The following is a 24519-nucleotide window of genomic DNA, read 5'->3' on the forward strand; positions in this document are numbered from 1 at the left end:
ACGGACGTGTTGACAAGGGTCAGAGTTCACGAGCACACAGGCTCCATTGAGACCTCGACCCCCTTCAACATGGTCAGGAGTCACATTTCCCACCGGAAGCTGCTTCTGAATGTCCACAAGTCCAGATGGATGATGTGGACCAGCTCTCTGGGCCGACCAGAGACCAGAGGTTCATAATGTCAAGATCCATGTTACGAGGCTCTGGAGCCTGATGTGGGTCAGTCTGAGGTGAAGGTCAGTCTGATGTGAAGGTCAGTCTGAGGTGAAGGTCAGTCTGATGTGAAGGTCAGTCTGATGTGAAGGTTAGTCTGATGTGAAGGTCAGTCTGAGGTGAAGGTCAGTCTGAGGTGAAGGTCAGTCTGAGGTGAAGGTCAGTCTGAGGTGAAGGTCAGTCTGATGTGAAGGTCAGTCTGAGGTGAAGGTCAGTCTGAGGTGAAGGTCAGTCTGAGGTGAAGGTCAGTCTGAGGTGACATGTACTTCAACGTGTACTTCAACATGTACTTCAATGTGTACTTCAACATGTACTTCAACGTGTACTTCAACATGTACTTCAACGTGTACTTCAACATGTACTTCAACGTGTACTTCAACGTGTACTTCAACGTGTACTTCAACGTGTACTTCAACATGTACTTCAACGTGTACTTCAACGTGTACTTCAACATGTACTTCAACGTGTACTTCAACGTGTACTTCAACGTGTACTTCAACATGTACTTCAACGTGTACTTCAACGTGTACTTCAACATGTACTTCAACGTGTACTTCAACATGTACTTCCAAATGTTTCTACTGCAGTGAAAGTCCATCCAACTTCTGAAAGTAGGCGAGTAAGACGAGAAGTTTTTCATTTGAGTGAAAACCAATCATTGATTTGAACTGAAGTTGAGACGATGGTCAGACGCGACAAACTGCGTCAGTTTAGTGTCAAAGTGAAGGTGAAGCCATGAGTTTGTTCGACTGCTACCATATATTTCTCTGCTGAAGGAAGAAAGTCACTTGAAATGAAACAACTAGAGCTTTTGCTCCGTATTTTAAGTCATTTATATGATGTATGTTGTTATTAGGAACTCATATTTGTTCTCAGGAACTGAACCTTCATCCACATGTCATGAGAGACAAACATCAACCTTCAAAAGTGTTGACTTCAGGTGAACCTGATGTTTCTGTTGCATCTCGAGCACCAAACATATTCTGGTCAAACATCTTGAACATTGTTGTGAAGTGAGAGAGAAGAAGATCATAATAATAATAGAGGATGCATAAGATCTGATCTTCATTTACTTCAAATCACTTGAACGTGAAGATTTATAATCAAAAAGATGCACTTTTCCTTCATTTGGTATCAAAGTCTGGTTCTTACCTTCAGCTGGATCTCCAGGTCCAAAGTCCAGGTCGTATCTCAGGACGTAGAAGTTATTCCACACGTAGAGCTGGTTGTCTCTGGGGTTGTAATCCACGGCGGTGATGTACTGCTGCTGGTTGGGGAAAGGGATGTCGGTGTAGTCGCCCTGACTCGCTCTGGTGTTGTAGACGTAGTCGATGTGACTCTTGCTGGCGTCGCCGTCGTTCTCCTCGTAGGTCGAGCGAACCACGTGAAGGACGCCGCACACCATGAAGGCGTTGGACGCCGAGCGCTTGTCGTAGACCGTGTCCCACGTGGCCTCGAAGCGAAGCGTGTAGGGGTTGAGCTGACTCACCACGATCCGCCCGTTGTTTTGTTCCGTGGCGTAGATTACCCATAATCCCCTCTCGTCCACCGCGAGGTCAATGTCCGTCTTGCCGCCCCAGCGATACGGCGACGTGTCGTGATAGTTGGCGTTGTTGACGATGGCTTCGCCACTTTTGATGCGCGTGCGAAGGTCAAACTTCACGATGTTGCGCGTGCGCTCCTTGTTGAAGAAGATGGCGCCGTCGTACGCCACGAAGCCGGTGCCGTCCACGCGGTGCGGCAGTTTGTACGTCGTCGTTTGGCGGCCATTTTTGAAGTCCTCCAGGGAAGCGTACTCGATCAGGGTGTCGGTGCGGTAGGGGGTCCAGGGCATGAAGAAGACCTTGTCCGCGGCCTGCAGCGGATCCTTGCACCACGAGCCGGCCTGCTGCTCCGCCTCGTACATGAAGGTCGCGTCTCCGACGACCTTCAGGATCCCAGGACAGATGAAGACTAGAAGAGAGAGTCGGGTCAACATCTGGATCACTGACTGTCGTTCTCGATGCTGTACGAAGGACAGAAACAGTTTCGATGGTTGAAATGAAGGTAAGAATTAAATGAAAGAAGATGCATTCAAGCCTCTGATCCTCGCAGGAACAACAAACTAAAAAGGGTCAAAATGAAACCTGTGAATAAATCGATGTAGAAATGGAGGAAGTAGAGTTTTGGGGAAGGTTACACACTGCACATGCACACTCACACACTCACACACAGGCACACTCGCACACTCACACACAGGCACACTCGCACACTCACACACAGGCACACTCACACACAGGCACACTCGCACACTCACACACAGGCACACTCGCACACTCACACACATGCACACTTGCACACTCACACACATGCACACTCGCACACTCACACACATGCACACTTGCACACTCACATACATGCACACTTGCACACTCACACACATGCACACTTGCACACTCACACACATGCACACTCGCACACTCACACACATGCACACTTGCACACTCACACACATGCACACTTGCACACTCACATACATGCACACCCCGTACACTCACACACAGGCACACTCGCACACTCACACACAGGCACACTCGCACACTCACACACAGGCACACTCGCACACTCACATACATGCACACTTGCACACTCACATACATGCACACTTGCACACTCACACACATGCACACTTGCACACTCACACACATGCACACACGCACACTCACACACATGCACACTTGCACACTCACACACATGCACACTTGCACACTCACATACATGCACACCCCGTACACTCACACAAAGGCACACTCGCACACTCACACACATGCACACTCGCACACTCACACACATGCACACTCACACACAGGCACACTCGCACACTCACACACATGAACACTCGCACACTCACATACAGGCACACTTGCACACTCACACACAGGCACACTTGCACACTCACATACATGCACACTCACACACTCACACACAGGCACACTTGCACACTCACATACATGCACACTCACACACTCACACACAGGCACACTTGCACACTCACACACAGGCACACTTGCACACTCACATACAGGCACACTCACACACTCACACACTCACACACATGCACACTCACACACATGCACACTCACACACAGGCACACTCGCACACTCACACACAGGCACACTCGCACACTCACACACAGGCACACTCGCACACTCACACACAGGCACACTCGCACACTCACACACAGGCACACTCGCACACTCACACACACACTCGCACACTCACACACATGCACACTTGCACACTCACATACATGCACACTCGCACACACACACACACTCGCACACTCACACACTCACACACTCACACACTCGTCCTCAACAACAGGTCAATGTTGCAGCGAAGGTCAAACAAAAGACAGAAGGACGTTCACTCGTGAAGACACAGGAAGGTCCCACTGATGTGTGAGGGAGGTCGCGGCAGGTCTCGTGGGGTCACGATTAAAAAGGGAAGTTTTTTCCCCAAACTTTCTCAACCTGTTTCAAACTCACTCAAGCATCAGTGCTGACGTGCTGGACTGAAGCGACACATGGACCTCGTTCTTTGAGGAGAGTCTTCAGGAGTCGACGGGTGAACTTTGATTGGATTCAACAGATGCAAACTATTGCTTTAGTGTTTGACAGACGGGAAGAGGTCGGAGGTCGGGGGTCGGGGATGACTCAACAACAAAGAACAAGGGACCAGAGGGTCGTGTGGACTCGACCACTCATTTACCTTTTTGCTCCACTTCTATTTCAGGCAGGAGAAGAGAGCAAAAGAAAGAGTGTAAGAGGAAGAGAAAAGGTTATCGTGAGTCAAAGAGCAAACAAGAGTTGAGAAGAAGCTTCTGAAGATCTGAGGAGAAAGAGTTTGTAAGAGTTTGTAAGATTGTCCTGCGCCTCCTGAGGAACAAAAGTCATGATGGAGGAGTTGTTTATCTTCTTCTGCAACATCACAGCAGAAGATGTCGTTCAATGAGGAGAAACATCGCTTCAATGAGGAGAAATATCACTTCAATGAGGAGAAATATCACTTCAATGAGGAGAAATATCACTTCAATGAGGAGAAATATCACTTCAATGAGGAGAAATATCACTTCAATGAGGAGAAATATCACTTCAATGAGGAGAAATATCACTTCAATGAGGAGAAATATCACTTCAATGAGGAGAAATATCACTTCAATGAGGAGGACGAGAAGAGGGGAGGAGAGAGAGGAGGAGAGAGAGGAGGAGAGGACGAGAGGAGGAGAGGAGGAAAGGACGAGAGGAGGAGAGAGAGGAGGAGAGAGAGGACGAGAGGACGAGAGGAGGAGAGGAGGAAAGGACGAGAGGAGGAGAGAGAGGAGGAGAGGTGGAGAGGAGAGGAGGTGAGGAGAGGAGAGGAGAGGAGAGAGAGGAGGAGAGGACGAGAGGAGGAGAGGAGGAGGAGAGGAGAGGAGAGAAGAGGAGAGAGAGGAGGAGAGGACGAGAGGAGGAGAGGAGGAGAGGTGGAGAGGAGAGGAGGCGAGGAGGCGAGGAGGAGAGGAGGAGAGGTGGAGAGGTGGAGAGGAGAGGAGAGAAGAGGAGAGAGAGGAGGAGAGGTGGAGAGGAGAGGAGGCGAGGAGGCGAGGAGGAGAGGAGGAGAGGAGGAGAGGTGGAGAGGTGGAGAGGAGAGGAGGTGAGGAGGAGAGGAGAGGAGGAGAGGAGGAGAGGTGGAGAGGTGGAGAGGAGAGGAGGTGAGGAGGAGTAGGAGAGGAGGAGAGGAGGAGAGAGAGGAGGAGAGGTGGAGAGGAGAGGAGGTGAGGAGGAGAAGAGAGGAGGAGAGGAGAGGAGAGGAGGAGAGGAGAGGAGGAGAGGAGAGGAGGAGAGGAGAGGAGAGGAGAGGAGGAGAGGACGAGAGGAGAGGAGGTGAAGACGAGAGGAGAGGAGGTGAGGAGGAGTAGGAGAGGAGGAGAGGAGGAGAGGAGGAGAGGAGAGGAGGAGAGGAGAGGAGGAGAGGTGGAGAGGAGAGGAGGTGAGGAGGAGTAGGAGAGGAGGAGAGGAGAGGAGGAGAGGAGAGGAGGAGAGGAGAGCGAAACACATGAGGAGAGAAGACGTGGTAAGTAATAGTTAGTTTTGGTAACAGGAGGTCATTGATTGAAAATATGATGAAATCAGGTGAATCCAGATCAATAAAGTCGATCAATCGAATGAACTTTCGCCTCCAAGAGTCTAACGTTTTAGTTTTGAACTCAATAACTCTGAGCTTGAAGCACAAGAAACGGTTTTACCAACAATTGTTATCAAATATTGTAAAACATCATTAACTTCAGTAATAAAGGCTTCATTACTGAAGCTGCTCAGGTTTGAAGGAAGTTAAGATTCATCAGGTTCTTGGATCTTCTTGAAGGATTCTATGTGATGATTTCCATGATTATAATTTCACCACAAACAGAGAAAACATCACTTTATCATCGTTTCAAATGAAATCTTCACGACACCAAGCCTGGAAAAGAATGTTTTCCACGAAGCGTGTGACGCTGGAAGAAATGATGATGTTGGTAAACAACGGGTTAGTTATTAGTAAACACTTCGTTTGAAGTTTCATGAGTTACTGGAGAAGATTTGAAACACAGTTTAAAATGATTCCTTTGAAGTCGTTCAATAAAAGTACATTTCTTTTAAGGTAACAATAACTAGTTGAACTAGTTCACCTCCTAGAACATCAGCAATGTTTCAGTTTTCATGTTGACACCAGAGGACAGAAGATGAGCAGGTGGACCTCAGGATGAGATGAGATACTTACTGTAAGGAACACACTCATACTGGACCTCTAAGTACTTGTAGGTTCCGGGACACGGGTCGGGAAAGACGTCGGATCCCGTGACAACCACACACTGCGTACGGTTGTTGCACCTAAAGAAGAGAGAACATGACCAGAGTTTCTTCATGACTTCAACATACAGCAGGAGCTGAAACCAGAAGCTTCTTCACACAAACACAGTGAAGGAGACAATCTTCACGGGGGTTTCCTCAGACATTTTGATGGACACATCGACACCAGACAGGTGGGGGTGACCTGGTGTGGGTGTGACCTGGTGTGTGCGCGACCTGGTGTGGGCGTGACCTGGTGTGGGCGTGACCTGGTGTGGGCGTGACCTGGTGTGGGCGTGACCTGGTGTGGGCGTGACCTGGTGTGTGCGCGACCTGGTGTGGGCGCGACCTGGTGTGGGCGCGACCTGGTGTGGGCGTGACCTGGTGTGGGCGTGACCTGGTGTGGGCGTGACCTGGTGTGGGCGTGACCTGGTGTGGGCGTGGCCTGGTGTGGGTGTGGCCTGGTGTGGGCGCGACCTGGTGTGGGCGCTACCTGCTGTGGGCGTGGCCTGGTGCGGGCGTGACCTGGTGTGGGCGCGACCTGGTATGGGCGTGACCTGGTGTGGGCGCGACCTGGTATGGGCGTGACCTGGTGCGGGCGTGACCTGGTGTGGGCGCGACCTGGTATGGGCGTGACCTGGTGTGGGCGTGGCCTGGTATGGGCGTGACCTGGTGTGGGCGTGACCTGGTGTGGGCGTGACCTGGTGTGGGCGTGACCTGGTGTGGGCGTGGCCTGGTGTGGGCGTGACCTGGTGTGGGCGTGACCTGGTGTGGGCGTGACCCGGTGTGGGCGTGGCCTGGTATGGGCGTGACCCGGTGTGGGCGTGGCCTGTTGTCTGTTTCTATCAAATGATGTTGTTTTCTCCGATGTGAGGAAATGTGTCAAAATAATGTCCGATCAGAACACGCTGCTGATGAACAAGGCACTTGAACATCTCAAGTCACGAAACACAAAGAAACAAATATGTTTGAGCTTCAGACAGTTTTGACTCTTTATCTACGAGTCACGACTAGAAGCTCTTGAAGCTTCAACTCTCGCTTCATCTTCTCAACCATAACTATATGTTGGACCAGAAACGTTCACACCATCTTCAATGACACGTGTTTTGTTACATAAGTGACACTATGTGGAAAACACTTTGTTCTAATAAATGAAAAGTGTTTTACGTTAAAAATACGTTTTGCTTTCAACTGGTTCGACCATCTTTGATTCTATAAACGCCTCCGACACGAGGAACTAAAGGTCTTTCAACAATAAATAAAAGTGTAGAACATTCATGACGTGATGAATGAGTCTCGACAACAACTTGAAACCATCTCCAGTCATCTCTGCAACAAAAGGTGTCAGGACTAGGATGTTTCACGCTTGTTTATCCCACAGGTGTGTGCAGTGGTTGTTGGTTCAAGTCTCCAGGGACAGATGGAAAGAAAGACGCTGTGATTCTGTGCAGAGCTTTGAGGTAGAAAAGCAGGAAAAAGTGAAACTGGCGGCACTTCAGTCGCTCTGGAGGCGGAGGATTAAGAAACAAACAGGAAAGTCAACGTTTGGCAACGAACGAGAACAAGATGAATATTTCAGGAACTTCTAATTCCACGAAGACATGGAAGGATTCATGACTGGTTTGCTGCAGCGACGTGAACACAAGCACATGATGGACCTGAAGAATAACAACATGTAAAGTCGTGATGAACAGATCCGTGATGAACAGATCCGTGATGAACAGATCCGTGATGAACAGATCCGTGATGAACAGATCCATGATGAACAGATCCATGATGAACAGATCCATGATGAACAGATCCATGATGAACATATCCATGATGAACAGATCCATGATGAACAGATCCGTGATGAACAGATCCGTGATGAACAGATCCATGATGAACAGATCCGTGATGAACAGATCCGTGATGAACAGATCCATGATGAACAGATCCGTGATGAACAGATCCGTGATGAACAGATCCGTGATGAACAGATCCGTGATGAACAGATCCATGATGAACAGATCCATGATGAACAGATCCATGATGAACAGATCCATGATGAACAGATCCATGATGAACAGATCCATGATGAACAGATCCATGATGAACAGATCCATGATGAACAGATCCATGAGGCTTTTTTAACTCCAGCGCTTTTTCATTGATATGGTTTGATATCTGAGCAGCTGTCAGTCAAACAATGATTCTTGATTGAGTTCATGTATTAAACACTGACTCTTGACTAATGTTTCTTATATCGTTCTTGTCCTTGAAGTACAAATACTATGAGTTTTTCTTATTGCTAAAGTAAAAGTAATAATCAATGCTGCAGCTTTTCCCATGAAATGACTTTATTCAATATAATCATGTTTTCAATGATGTGTTGTTTTGTTAAATAACACTTTTGTTCATCTTTAATGACCTTTAAACTCCTGAGGACTTCATTTGAAGGTGGTTTTGTCAGAGTTTTCTCCACTTTTCTCTCCTTCTCTTCCACACGTGATTCAACCTGGATTAATAATGTGTTGTGATCTTTATTATTATTATTTATTATTTACTGTTCATGGCATGTTCTCGACATCTTCAAGTTTGAAGTGAGCTGAGCCAGTGGACTCGTCGTGCCCTTGAGCAACACAGGACGAGCTGCTGGAGCTCCAACCCGACATGATGACCAGGTTTGAGGGAGGATTCCATGTGAGGAGCGTCAGCAGCTTCTTCTGCTGGAGCTCGTCTGGCGACAGAAAGTGGGTCAACCTCAGAATGGCTGCGAGCTCCTGGTTCTCTCAGGACTGAGGAGAATGGATTCGACGTGGAGCTGATCATATCTCCAGCGTCAGAACTCGCTCCACTTCAGCTCATGAATGCAGGTCTAATAATAGTTTTCTGCCTCATGAACTAAACAAAAACTGTTTTTAAGAAACATCTCCACAAATGTTGTGAGTCTAACCTTCACAGTTTGGCCAAAGAAAAACCTCCGAAAATAAAGATTTTTCATTCATTAAAATCCACTCCAACGATAATAATAATATTGGTTTATTCTTCAGAGTATCTTCAGTTTAAACTTCATGTTTAAACTGAAGATACTCGTTTGAAGGCCTCTGGAGAAACAGATGTTTCTTCAGCAGACGAAGATGGAGGAGAATCTTCTGAACGAAGGTTTGTGTCGACGACAGAAGAATCATTGATTCACGACGTGATGATGATTTGATCAGATCATCATCTTCATGAGGATCAGGGTCCATGGCTCTGGTCCACAGAAGCAGGTGAGCGTGGACGAGTCAGAGGCGTCTGCTGACACCGGCTCTACATTTAGAAGATCTATTCCTGTCGAGTCCCTCTGGAGAGGATCAGGACCAGAGGTGCCAGGACGTGGGCGATGATGTGCAGGAGCTTCAGGGGATCCAGGTGAGTCAGGAGAAGATGTTCAAGACTCTTCAAACATGCAGGAGTGTTTTGATGGAGCAACATTGAGGAACATCCTGGCCTGAGATGAAGATCTGAGGCTCCAGAATCAAGATCATGTGACTCTGTTGGCTCCGCCTCTATGACTCAAAGTGTGAAGACGTTCAAGGACGACTCCTGCCCGTCAGTCAGATGTGTTACTGAAGAAAGTTCCAACGACACAATCGTGTTGTCGAACATTTTTAGTTCAATGTCTGAACCTGATCAACAAAATCATTGTTGTGTGACTGTAAGAGTGTGTGTGTCAGTGTGTGACTGTAAGAGTGTGTGTGTCAGTGTGTGACTGTAAGAGTGTGTGTGTCAGTGTGTGACTGTAAGAGTGTGTGTGTCAGTGTGTGTGTGTGTCAGTGTGTGACTGTAAGAGTGTGTGTGTCAGTGTGTGACTGTAAGACTGTGTGTGTCAGTGTGTGACTGTAAGAGTGTGTGTGTCAGTGTGTGACTGTAAGAGTGTGTGTGTCAGTGTGTGACTGTAAGAGTGTGTGTGTCAGTGTGTGACTGTAAGAGTGTGTGTGTCAGTGTGTGACTGTAAGAGTGTGTGTGTCAGTGTGTGACTGTAAGAGTGTGTGTTTCAGTGTGTGTGTGTGTCAGTGTGTGACTGTAAGAGTGTGTGTGTCAGTGTGTGACTGTAAGAGTGTGTGTGTCAGTGTGTGACTGTAAGAGTGTGTGTGTGACTGTAAGAGTGTGTGTGTCAGTGTGTGACTGTAAGAGTGTGTGTGTCAGTGTGTGACTGTAAGAGTGTGTGTGTCAGTGTGTGACTGTAAGAGTGTGTGTGTCAGTGTGTGACTGTAAGAGTGTGTGTGTCAGAGTGTGACTGTAAGAGTGTGTGTGTCAGAGTGTGACTGTAAGAGTGTGTGTGTCAGTGTGTGACTGTAAGAGTGTGTGTGTCAGAGTGTGACTGTAAGAGTGTGTGTGTCAGTGTGTGACTGTAAGAGTGTGTGTGTCAGAGTGTGACTGTAAGAGTGTGTGTGTCAGAGTGTGATTGTAAGAGTGTGTGTGTCAGTGTGTGACTGTAAGAGTGTGTGTGTCAGTGTGTGACTGTAAGAGTGTGTGTGTCAGTGTGTGTGTGTCAGTGTGTGTGTGTCAGAGTGTGTGTGTCAGAGTGTGTGTGTCAGTGTGTGATTGTAAGAGTGTGTGTGTCAGAGTGTATGTGTCAGTGTGTGAGTGTGTGACTGTAAGAGTGTGTGTGTCAGAGTGTGTGTGAGTGTGTGACTGTAAGAGTGTGTGTGTGACTGTAAGAGTGTGTGTGTCAGTGTGTGACTGTAAGAGTGTGTGTGTCAGTGTGTGTGTGTCAGTGTGTGTGTGTCAGAGTGTGTGTGTCAGAGTGTGTGTGTCAGTGTGTGATTGTAAGAGTGTGTGTGTCAGAGTGTATGTGTCAGTGTGTGAGTGTGTGACTGTAAGAGTGTGTGTGTCAGAGTGTGTGTGAGTGTGTGACTGTAAGAGTGTGTGTGTGACTGTAAGAGTGTGTGTGTCAGTGTGTGACTGTAAGAGTGTGTGTGCCAGTGTGTGTGTGTCAGTGTGTGTGTGTCAGAGTGTGTGTGTCAGAGTGTGTGTGTCAGTGTGTGATTGTAAGAGTGTGTGTGTCAGAGTGTGTGTGTCAGTGTGTGATTGTAAGAGTGTGTGTGTCAGAGTGTATGTGTCAGTGTGTGAGTGTGTGACTGTAAGAGTGTGTGTGTCAGAGTGTGTGTGAGTGTGTGACTGTAAGAGTGTGTGTGTGACTGTAAGAGTGTGTGTGTCAGTGTGTGTTTTGTTATCTTGTCAACGAACCAAATAGTTTAAATGTTTAACGTTGGTTTCAGTAAATTAAGTTTTGATTCTATTTTTGAACACATTAAAGCTGTATTTGAGCGACACACACACTTGTTGTGTATTGATGGCTTTATATTGAATATATATATATAGTAAAATGTACTAACAGTTCTTGGAAATAACAGTTGTGTTTATTATTATCAATACTTTGAGCAGCGGTCAGTGGTCGTCACATGTCCAGAGACACAGGCACACGAGGCTGACCCTCCACACGATCTTCATGAAGAACCTTTACCTCTGAGAGATGATCTTGTAGGCGTCGGGCAGGTAGCAGTTGACGTTCTCCATCTGGAACGGGTCGGCGTCGCAGATCTTGTCGTCAGTGCGACCGTAGTTGGACGTCTCGATCATGATGACATCACTTCCTGGGCAGCGCAGATCGATGGCGTATCCTTCGCACGAGAGCTCCCTCCTGACCAGCCCGAACGGCAGCGCTGCCCGGCTGAAGCCTGAAGGACACAGAGCTGGAGTTAGAGAAGAACCTGAACCTGGTCTGATGACCAACCACACCAAGAACAAGAGACGATCTTCTGAAAGGACATCAATCAGTCGCATCAGTTCCATGTTTACTGCAGCGTTAACCAGACCATGAACCAGAACAAACATCTCCTCTGTGTGCTCTTCATGTTTCTTTGTGGTCTTCATGTTTCTCTGTGGTCTTCATGTTTCTTTGTGGTCTTCATGTTTCTTTGTGGTCTTCATGTTTCTTTGTGGTCTTCATGTTTCTCTGTGGTCTTCATGTTTCTTTGTGGTCTTCATGTTTCTCGGTGGTCTTCATGTTTCTCTGTGGTCTTCATGTTTCTTTGTGGTCTTCATGTTTCTTTGTGGTCTTCATGTTTCTCTGTGGTCTTCATGTTTCTTTGTGGTCTTCATGTTTCTCTGTGGTCTTCATGTTTCTCCGTGGTCTTCATGTTTCTCCGTGGTCTTCATGTTTCTCCGTGGTCTTCATGTTTCTTTGTGGTCTTCATGTTTCTTTGTGGTCTTCATGTTTCTTTGTGGTCTTCATGTTTCTCCGTGGTCTTCATGTTTCTCCGTGGTCTTCATGTTTCTTTGTGGTCTTCATGTGGTCTTCATGTTTCTCTGTGGTCTTCATGTTTCTCTGTGGTCTTCATGTTTCTCTGTGGGCTTCATGTTTCTTTGTGGTCTTCATGTTTCTTTGTGGTCTTCATGTTTCTCTGTGGTCTTCATGTTTCTCTGTGGTCTTCATGTTTCTCTGTGGTCTTCATGTTTCTCTGTGGTCTTCATGTTTCTCCGTGCTCTTCATGTTTCTCTGTGGTCGATCTTCATGTTTCTCTGTGGCCTTCATGTTTCTTTGTGCTCTTCATGTTTATTTGTGGTCTTCATGTTTCTTTGTGGTCTTCATGTTTCTTTGTGGTCTTCATGTGCTCTTCATGTTTCTCCGTGGTCTTCATGTTTCTTTGTGGTCTTCATGTGGTCTTCATGTTTCTCTGTGGTCTTCATGTTTCTCTGTGGTCTTCATGTTTCTCTGTGGGCTTCATGTTTCTTTGTGGTCTTCATGTTTCTTTGTGGTCTTCATGTTTCTCTGTGGTCTCATGTTTCTCTGTGGTCTTCATGTTTCTCTGTGGTCTTCATGTTTCTCCGTGCTCTTCATGTTTCTCTGTGGTCGGTCTTCATGTTTCTCTGTGGCCTTCATGTTTCTTTGTGCTCTTCATGTTTCTCTGTGGTCTTCATGTTTCTCTGTGGTCTTCATGTTTCTCTGTGGCCTTCATGTTTCTTTGTGCTCTTCATGTTTCTATATCACTCTTTAAGTATAACACATGTTACTATATCACTCTTTAAGTATAACACATGTTACTATATCACTCTTTAAGTATAACACATGTTACTATATCACTCTTTAAGTATAACACTTGTTACTATATCACTCTTTAAGTATAACACATGTTACTATATCACCCTTTAAGTATAACACATGTTACTATATCACTCTTTAAGTATAACACATGTTACTATATCACTCTTTAAGTATAACACATGTTACTATATCACTCTTTAAGTATAACACTTGTTACTATATCACTCTTTAAGTATAACACATGTTACTATATCACTCTTTAAGTATAACACATGTTACTATATCACTCTTTAAGTATAACACATGTTACTATATCACTCTTTAACAATAACACATGTTACTATATCACTCTTTAAGTATAACACATGTTACTATATCACTCTTTAAGTATAACACATGTTTCTATATCACTCTTTAAGTATAACACATGTTACTATATCACTCTTTAAGTATAACACATGTTACTATATCACTCTTTAAGTATAACACATGTTACTATATCACTCTTTAAGTATAACACATGTTACTATATCACTCTTTAAGTATAACACATGTTTCTATATCACTCTTTAAGTATAACACATGTTACTATATCACTCTTTAAGTATAACACATGTTACTATATCACTCTTTAAGTATAACACATGTTACTATATCACTCTTTAAGTATAACACATGTTACTATATCACTCTTTAAGTATAACACTTGTTACTATATCACTCTTTAAGTATAACACATGTTACCATATCACTCTTTAAGTATAACACATGTTACTATATTACTCTTTAAGTATAACACATGTTACTATATCACTCTTTAAGTATAACACATGTTACTATATCACTCTTTAACTATAACACATGTTACTATATCACTCTTTAAGTAAAACACACGTTGCTATATCACTCTTTAACTATAACACATGTTACTATATCACTCTTTAAGTATAACACATGTTGCTATATCACTCTTTAAGTTTAACACATGTTACTATATCACTCTTTAAGTATAACACATGTTACTATATCACTCTTTAACTATAACACATGTTACTATATCACTCTTTAACTATAACACATGTTACTATATCACTCTTCAACTATAACACATGTTACTATATCACTCTTTAAGTATAACACATGTTACTATATCACTCTTTAAGTATAACACATGTTACTATATCACTCTTTAAGTATAACACATGTTGCTATATCACTCTTTAAGTATAACACATGTTACTATATCACTCTTTAATTATAACACATGTTACTATATCACTCTTTAAGTATAACACATGTTACTATATCACTCTTTAAGTATAACACATGTTGCTATATCACTCTTTAAGTATAACACATGTTACTATATCACTCTTTAAGTATAACACATGTTACTATATCACTCTTTAAGTATAACACATGTTACCATATCACTCTTTAAGTATAACACATGTTACTATATCACTCTTTAAGTATAACACATGTTACCATATCACTCTTTAAGTATAACACATGTTACTATATCACTCTTTAAGTATAACACATGTTACTATATCACTCTTTAAGTATAACACATGTTACTATATTACTCTTTAAGTATAACACATGTTACTATATCACTCTTTAAGTATAACACTTGTTACTAAGTATAACACTTGTTACTATATCACTCTTTAAGTATAACACATGTTACTATATCACTCTTTAACTATAACACATGTTACTATATCACTCTTTAAGTAAAACACACGTTGCTATATCACTCTTTAACTATAACACATGTTACTATATCACTCTTTAAGTATAACACATGTTGCTATATCACTCTTTAAGTTTAACACATGTTACTATATCACTCTTTAAGTATAACACATGTTACTATATCACTCTTTAACTATAACACATGTTACTATATCACTCTTTAAGTATAACACATGTTACTATATCACTCTTTAACTATAACACATGTTACTATATCACTCTTCAACTATAACACATGTTACTATATCACTCTTTAAGTATAACACATGTTACTATATCACTCTTTAAGTATAACACATGTTACTATATCACTCTTTAAGTATAACACATGTTGCTATATCACTCTTTAAGTATAACACATGTTACTATATCACTCTTTAAGTATAACACTTGTTACTATATCACTCTTTAAGTATAACACATGTTACTATATCACTCTTTAAGTATAACACATGTTACTATATCACTCTTTAAGTATAACACATGTTACTATATCACTCTTTAAGTATAACACATGTTGCTATATCACTCTTTAACTATAACACATGTTACTATATCACTCTTTAAGTATAACACATGTTACTATATCACTCTTTAAGTATAACACATGTTACTATATCACTCTTTAAGTATAACACTTGTTACTATATCACTCTTTAACTATAACACATGTTACTATATCACTCTTTAAGTATAACACATGTTACTATATCACTCTTTAACTATAACACATGTTACTATATCACTCTTTAACAATAACACATGTTACTATATCACTCTTCAACTATAACACATGTTACTATATCACTCTTTAAGTATAACACATGTTACTATATCACTCTTTAAGTATAACACATGTTACTATATCACTCTTTAAGTATAACACATGTTGCTATATCACTCTTTAAGTATAACACATGTTACTATATCACTCTTTAAGTATAACACTTGTTACTATATCACTCTTTAAGTATAACACATGTTACTATATCACTCTTTAAGTATAACACATGTTACTATATCACTCTTTAAGTATAACACATGTTACTATATCACTCTTTAAGTATAACACATGTTGCTATATCACTCTTTAACTATAACACATGTTACTATATCACTCTTTAAGTATAACACATGTTACTATATCACTCTTTAAGTATAACACATGTTACTATATCACTCTTTAAGTATAACACTTGTTACTATATCACTCTTTAACTATAACACATGTTACTATATCACTCTTTAAGTAAAACACATGTTACTATATCACTCTTTAAGTATAACACACGTTACTATATCACTCTTTAAGTATAACCCACGTTACTATATCACTCTTTAAGTATAACACATGTTACTATATCACTCTTTAAGTAAAACACATGTTACTATATCACTCTTTAAGTATAACACATGTTACTATATCACTCTTTAAGTATAACACATGTTACTATATCACTCTTTAACTATAACACATGTTACTATATCACTCTTTAAGTATAACACATGTTACTATATCACTCTTTAAGTATAACACATGTTACTATATCACTCTTTAAGTATAACACACATTACTATATCACTCTTTAAGTATAACACATGTTACTATATCACTCTTTAAGTATAACACACATTACTATATCACTCTTTAAGTATAACACATGTTACTATATCACTCTTTAAGTAAAACACATGTTACTATATCACTCTTTAAGTATAACACATGTTACTATATCACTCTTTAAGTATAACACTTGTTACTATATCACTCTTTAAGTATAACACATGTTACTATATCACTCTTTAAGTATAACACACGTTACTATATCACTCTTTAAGTATAACACTTGTTACTATATCACTCTTTAAGTATAACACATGTTACTATATCACTCTTTAACTATAACACATGTTACTATATCACTCTTTAAGTATAACACATGTTACTATATCACTCTTTAAGTAAAACACATGTTACTATATCACTCTTTAAGTATAACACATGTTACTATATCACTCTTTAAGTATAACACATGTTACTATATCACTCTTTAACTATAACACATGTTACTATATCACTCTTTAAGTATAACACATGTTACTATATCACTCTTTAAGTATAACACATGTTACTATATCACTCTTTAAGTATAACACACGTTACTATATCACTCTTTAAGTAAAACACATGTTACTATATCACTCTTTAAGTATAACACATGTTACTATATCACTCTTTAAGTATAACACACGTTACTATATCACTCTTTAAGTATAACACATGTTACTATATCACTCTTTAAGTATAACACACGTTACTATATCACTCTTTAAGTATAACACATGTTACTATATCACTCTTTAAGTATAACACTTGTTACTATATCACTCTTTAAGTATAACACTTGTTACTATATCACTCTTTAAGTATAACACATGTTACTATATCACTCTTTAACTATAACACATGTTACTATATCACTCTTTAAGTATAACACATGTTACTATATCACTCTTTAAGTATAACACATGTTACTATATCACTCTTTAAGTATAACACACATTACTATATCACTCTTATTGCACTTCCTCTAACACAACAAAAGTTATGATGAAATGTTTTTCTTTAATTCTCGACGTCGTTAAACGAGATAAAAGGTTGGAATCTAAAGTGAGAAAAAGTGTCGTCACGTCAATAATGTTGTTGACGTCCTGAGACCATTTGATTTCCGTTTGTGATGGAAGATGAAGATCTTCTCAACAACAGTTTAGGTGAAGGTCAAGAGTGAAGGTCAAGAGTGAAGGTCAAGAGTGTGAGACTCTTTCATGAGACGAGTCTCAGCTTCGACTCAACATGGGATCAAAGGTTGAAACATTAACGGATCTCCAGAGGTGAGGAGAAGAAACGAGCTGTGGATCTTCTCAAGGCCTCCTTCAGAAGCTGAACCATCTCAGAGATGAGCAGCAGAAGAAGAGACGACGATGATCTGGATCCTCAGATGGAGTTTGTTGTTCACGAGTGTTTCATCTCGAAGCTTCGCTTGAGCTTTGAAGCTGCAGTGAGTCTGTGAGCGAAGACTCTCTCAGGGAGGAAATGACATCATCGACACACTTGCTCGCCATAGTAACCACGGTGCTAAGACTGGCCGACATCACTGGTCTTCATATGAACCTCATCAAGTATTCGGGTCACGATGAAGAACGTCTTCCACATTCATCCCAGATCTTCCTGCTGAGCCTCTATTGAGCTTCACTGAGGAACGTTTTACACATTCTTGGGTTTGAGGAAAGAAATGAGACATTCATTGATGACAACACACACACACACACACACACACACACACACACACACACACACACACACACACACACACACACACACACACACACACACACACACACACACACACACACACAAACAAACATACACATACACACACACACACACGCACACACACTTACACACACACACACACACACACACACACACACACACACACAAACAAACATACACATACACACACACACACACGCACACACACTTACACACACACACACACACTCACACACACACACTCACACACACACACAAACACACACGCAAACACACACACCCACACACACACACACACACACACACACACACACACACACACACACACACACACTCACACACACTCACACACACACACACACACACACACACACACACACACACACACACGCATGATGCTTGTCGTCCTGCGTTAACTTCTATTGTGCGTCTGCTCCACTAACAGCTGAATGTAAATCCACTCGACGCCTCATTGTTCGAGTGTTTCTTCAGCGACACTGGAGTTCAGGACGACTTCACGTGGTTTTCTTTTCTTCTCTGGACTCAAGAGGTTCAGCAGAAGATCTTTGATCCTCAGACTCGTGTCCAGATGATTATTATTAAAATATAGTTATTTATTATTAAACTATAGTTCAATTCATTTAAAGATACTTTGGTTTTTGTGTCAGAGAAAAGTTGGAATATCTCAGATGTTCTTAGAGACAAACAAGAGATTTGAACTTTGAACTTTGAACTCCAACGTCATGAAGCTAAAGAAGCTTTTATTAAAAATCTTTGATCTTTCTTGATGATCGTGAAACCAGTCAAAGTAGAGTCAAGGAGAGTCAAAGGAGAGTCAAGGAGAGTCAAAGTAGAGTCAAGGAGAGTCAAGGAGAGTCAAAGGAGAGTCAAGGAGAGTCAAAGTAGAGTCAAGGAGAGTCAAAGTAGAGTCAAGGAGAGTCAAAGTAGAGTCAAGGAGAGTCAAGGAGAGTCAAAGTAGAGTCAAGGAGAGTCAAAGTAGAGTCACAGGAGAGTCAACGGAGAGTCAAGGAGAGTCAAAGTAGAGTCAAGGAGAGTCAAAGTAGAGTCAAGGAGAGTCAAAGTAGAGTCAAGGAGAGTCAAGGAGAGTCAAAGTAGAGTCAAGGAGAGTCAAAGTAGAGTCAAGGAGAGTCAAAGTAGAGTCAAGGAGAGTCAAGGAGAGTCAAAGTAGAGTCAAGGAGAGTCAAAGTAGAGTCACGGGAGAGTCAAAGGAGAGTCAAGGAGAGTCAAAGTAGAGTCAAGGAGAGTCAAAGTAGAGTCAAGGAGAGTCAAGGAGAGTCAAAGTAGAGTCAAGGAGAGTCAAAGTAGAGTCACGGGAGAGTCAAAGGAGAGTCAAGGAGAGTCAAAGTAGAGTCAAGGAGAGTCAAAGTAGAGTCACAGGAGAGTCAAAGGAGAGTCAAGGAGAGTCAAAGTAGAGTCAAGGAGAGTCAAAGTAGAGTCAAGGAGAGTCAAAGTAGAGTCAAGGAGAGTCAAGGAGAGTCAAAGTAGAGTCAAGGAGAGTCAAAGTAGAGTCAAGGAGAGTCAAAGTAGAGTCAAGGAGAGTCAAGGAGAGTCAAAGTAGAGTCAAGGAGAGTCAAAGTAGAGTCACGGGAGAGTCAAAGGAGAGTCAAGGAGAGTCAAAGTAGAGTCAAGGAGAGTCAAAGTAGAGTCACAGGAGAGTCAAAGTAGAGTCAAGGAGAGTCAAAGTAGAGTCAAGGAGAGTCAAAGGAGAGTCAAGGAGAGTCAAAGTAGAGTCAAGGAGAGTCAAAGTAGAGTCAAGGAGAGTCAAAGTAGAGTCAAGGAGAGTCAAGGAGAGTCAAAGTAGAGTCAAGGAGAGTCAAAGTAGAGTCACAGGAGAGTCAAAGGAGAGTCAAGGAGAGTCAAAGTAGAGTCAAGGAGAGTCAAAGTAGAGTCAAGGAGAGTCAAAGTAGAGTCAAGGAGAGTCAAGGAGAGTCAAAGTAGAGTCAAGGAGAGTCAAAGTAGAGTCAAGGAGAGTCAAAGTAGAGTCAAGGAGAGTCAAGGAGAGTCAAAGTAGAGTCAAGGAGAGTCAAAGTAGAGTCACAGGAGAGTCAAAGGAGAGTCAAGGAGAGTCAAAGTAGAGTCAAGGAGAGTCAAAGTAGAGTCAAGGAGAGTCAAAGTAGAGTCAAGGAGAGTCAAGGAGAGTCAAAGTAGAGTCAAGGAGAGTCAAAGTAGAGTCAAGGAGAGTCAAAGTAGAGTCACGGGAGAGTCAAGGAGAGTCAAAGTAGAGTCAAGGAGATTCAAAGTAGAGTCACTGGAGAGTAGAAGTAGAGTCAAGGAGATTCAAAGTAGAGTCACGGGAGAGTAGAAGTAGAGTCAAGGAGATTCAAAGTAGAGTCACAGAAGAATAGAAGTAGAGTCAAGGAGATTCAAAGTAGAGTCACAGAAGAATAGAAGTAGAGTCAAGGAGATTCAAAGTAGAGTCACAGAAGAATAGAAGTAGAGTCTAGGAGATTCAAAGTAGAGTCACAGAAGAATAGAAGTAGAGTCAAGGAGATTCAAAGTAGAGTCACAGAAGAATAGAAGTAGAGTCAAGGAGATTCAAAGTAGAGTCACAGAAGAGTAGAAGTAGAGTCAAGGAGATTCAAAGTAGAGTCACAGAAGAATAGAAGTAGAGTCAAGGAGATTCAAAGTAGAGTCAAGGAGATTCAAAGTAGAGTCACAGAAGAATAGAAGTAGAGTCAAGGAGATTCAAAGTAGAGTCACAGAAGAATAGAAGTAGAGTCAAGGAGATTCAAAGTAGAGTCGCAGAAGAGTAGAAGTAGAGTCAAGGAGATTCAAAGTAGAGTCACAGAAGAATAGAAGTAGAGTCAAGGAGATTCAAAGTAGAGTCGCAGAAGAATAGAAGTAGAGTCAGAGGAGACTCAAAGTAGAGTCAAGGAGAGTCAAGGAGAGTAAAGGAGAGTCAAGGTAGAGTCAAAGAAGAGTCAAAGTAGAGTCACAGTGTGGAGAGTAAGAGGTTTGGACGTGGATCCTCCCAGTGAGTGAAAACTTCTCTACAGCGACACGAGGCTCATGTTTCATCTGAACTGAAGAAAAGACGAAACAAACACCGACGTCTCTTGTGACTCGAATGTTTCCCAGAAGAGTTTGAGGATAGAAGCTGTTAGTGGATGCTGTAGCGTATTCATGACTTCATATTCATGACTTCATATTCATGACTTCATATTCATGACTTCATATTCATGACTTCATATTCATGACTTCATAGTCATGACTTCATATTCATGACTTCATAGTCATGACTTCATATTCATGACTTCATATTCATGACTTCATAGTCATGACTTCATATTCATGACTTCATAGTCATGACTTCATATTCATGACTTCATAGTCATGACTTCATATTCATGACTTCATAGTCATGACTTCATAGTCATGACTTCATATTCATGACTTCATATTCATAACTTCATATTCATGACTTCATAGTCATGACTTCATATTCATGACTTCATAGTCATGACTTCATATTCATGACTTCATAGTCATGACTTCATAGTCATGACTTCATATTCATGACTTCATATTCATGACTTCATAGTCATGACTTCATATTCATGACTTCATATTCATGACTTCATAGTCATGACTTCATATTCATGACTTCATAGTCATGACTTCATATTCATGACTTCATAGTCATGACTTCATATTCATGACTTCATAGTCATGACTTCATATTCATGACTTCATAGTCATGACTTCATATTCATGACTTCATAGTCATGACTTCATATTCATGACTTCATATTCATGACTTCATAGTCATGACTTCATATTCATGACTTCATAGTCATGACTTCATATTCATGACTTCATAGTCATGACTTCATATTCATGACTTCATATTCATGACTTCATAGTCATGACTTCATATTCATGACTTCATAGTCATGACTTCATATTCATGACTTCATATTCATGACTTCATATTCATGACTTCATAGTCATGACTTCATAGTCATAACTTCATATTCATGACTTCATAGTCATGACTTCATATTCATGACTTCATATTCATGACTTCATAGTCATAACTTCATAGTCATGACTTCATAGTCATGACTTCATATTCATGACTTCATAGTCATGACTTCATAGTCATGACTTCATATTCATGACTTCATAGTCATGACTTCATATTCATGACTTCATAGTCGTGACTTCATATTCATGACTTCATATTCATGACTTCATAGTCATGACTTCATATTCATGACTTCATATTCATAACTTCATAGTCATGACTTCATATTCATGACTTCATATTCATGACTTCATAGTCATGACTTCATATTCATGACTTCATATTCATGACTTCATATTCATGACTTCATAGTCATGACTTCATATTCATGACTTCATATTCATGACTTCATAGTCATGACTTCATATTCATGACTTCATAGTCATGACTTCATATTCATGACTTCATAGTCATGACTTCATATTCATGACTTCATATTCATGACTTCATAGTCATGACTTCATATTCATGACTTCATATTCATGACTTCATATTCATGACTTCATAGTCATGACTTCATATTCATGACTTCATAGTCATGACTTCATATTCATGACTTCATAGTCATGACTTCATATTCATGACTTCATATTCATGACTTCATAGTCATGACTTCATATTCATGACTTCATAGTCATGACTTCATATTCATGACTTCATAGTCATGACTTCATATTCATGACTTCATATTCATGACTTCATAGTCATGACTTCATATTCATGACTTCATAGTCATGACTTCATAGTCATAACTTCATATTCATGACTTCATAGTCATGACTTCATATTCATGACTTCATATTCATGACTTCATAGTCATAACTTCATAGTCATGACTTCATATTCATGACTTCATATTCATGACTCCATAGTCATGACTTCATAGTCATGACTTCATATTCATGACTTCATAGTCATGACTTCATATTCATGACTTCATAGTCATGACTTCATATTCATGACTTCATATTCATGACTTCATAGTCATGACTTCATAGTCATGACTTCATATTCATGACTTCATAGTCATGACTTCATATTCATGACTTCATATTCATGACTTCATAGTCATGACTTCATATTCATGACTTCATATTCATAACTTCATAGTCATGACTTCATATTCATGACTTCATATTCATGACTTCATAGTCATGACTTCATATTCATGACTTCATATTCATGACTTCATATTCATGACTTCATAGTCATGACTTCATATTCATGACTTCATAGTCATGACTTCATATTCATGACTTCATATTCATGACTTCATATTCATGTCTTCATATTCATGACTTCATAGTCATGACTTCATATTCATGACTTCATAGTCATGACTTCATATTCATGACTTCATATTCATGACTTCATATTCATGTCTTCATAGTCATGACTTCATATTCATGACTTCATATTCATGACTTCATATTCATGACTTCATATTCATGTCTTCATAGTCATGACTTCATATTCATGACTTCATATTCATGACTTCATATTCATGACTTCATATTCATGTCTTCATAGTCATGACTTCATATTCATGACTTCATAGTCATGACTTCATATTCATGACTTCATATTCATGACTTCATATTCATGACTTCATATTCATGTCTTCATAGTCATGACTTCATATTCATGACTTCATAGTCATGACTTCATAGTCATGACTTCATATTCATGACTTCATATTCATGTCTTCATATTCATGACTTCATATTCATGACTTCATATTCATGACTTCATATTCATGACTTCATATTCATGTCTTCATAGTCATGACTTCATAGTCATGACTTCATATTCACGACTTCATATTCATGACTTCATAGTCATGACTTCATATTCATGACTTCATGGTCATGACTTCATAGTCATAGCTTCATATTCATGACTTCATATTCATGACTTCATATTCATGACTTCATATTCATCACTTCATAGTCATGACTTCATATTCATGACTTCATATTCATGACTTCATATTCATCACTTCATAGTCATGACTTCATATTCATGACTTCATAGTCATGACTTCATTTTCATGACTTCATAGTCATAACTTCATATTCATGACTTCATATTCATGACTTCATATTCATGACTTCATATTCATGACTTCATAGTCATGACTTCATATTCATGACTTCATAGTCATCACTTCATATTCATGACTTCATATTCATGACTTCATAGTCATCACTTCATATTCATGACTTCATAGTCATGACTTCATA

General features: G+C 40.8%; 1 protein-coding gene across 3 annotated transcripts in view; it reads right to left on the reverse strand.

Annotated features, from left to right (window-relative positions):
• The window catches only part of adgrl2b.1 (adhesion G protein-coupled receptor L2b, tandem duplicate 1), a gene marked incomplete at its 3' end in the record, with an annotated part of 112935 nt that overhangs the window by 61804 nt on the left and 26612 nt on the right, over window positions 1–24519 (reverse strand). For 2 of the 3 annotated variants that reach the window (XM_087810409.1, XM_087810407.1), the window contains 4 exon segments: window positions 1364–2164; window positions 3963–3977; window positions 5994–6103; window positions 11553–11766. In XM_087810409.1, coding sequence (XP_087666535.1) covers window positions 1364–2164; window positions 3963–3977; window positions 5994–6103; window positions 11553–11766 — 1140 coding nt within the window. 3 annotated transcript variants of the gene reach the window in all.

The sequence above is a fragment of the Callionymus lyra genome, chromosome 16 (assembly GCF_982586985.1).
Source record: "Callionymus lyra chromosome 16, fCalLyr1.hap1.1, whole genome shotgun sequence".
Taxonomy (NCBI): Eukaryota; Metazoa; Chordata; class Actinopteri; order Syngnathiformes; family Callionymidae; genus Callionymus; species Callionymus lyra.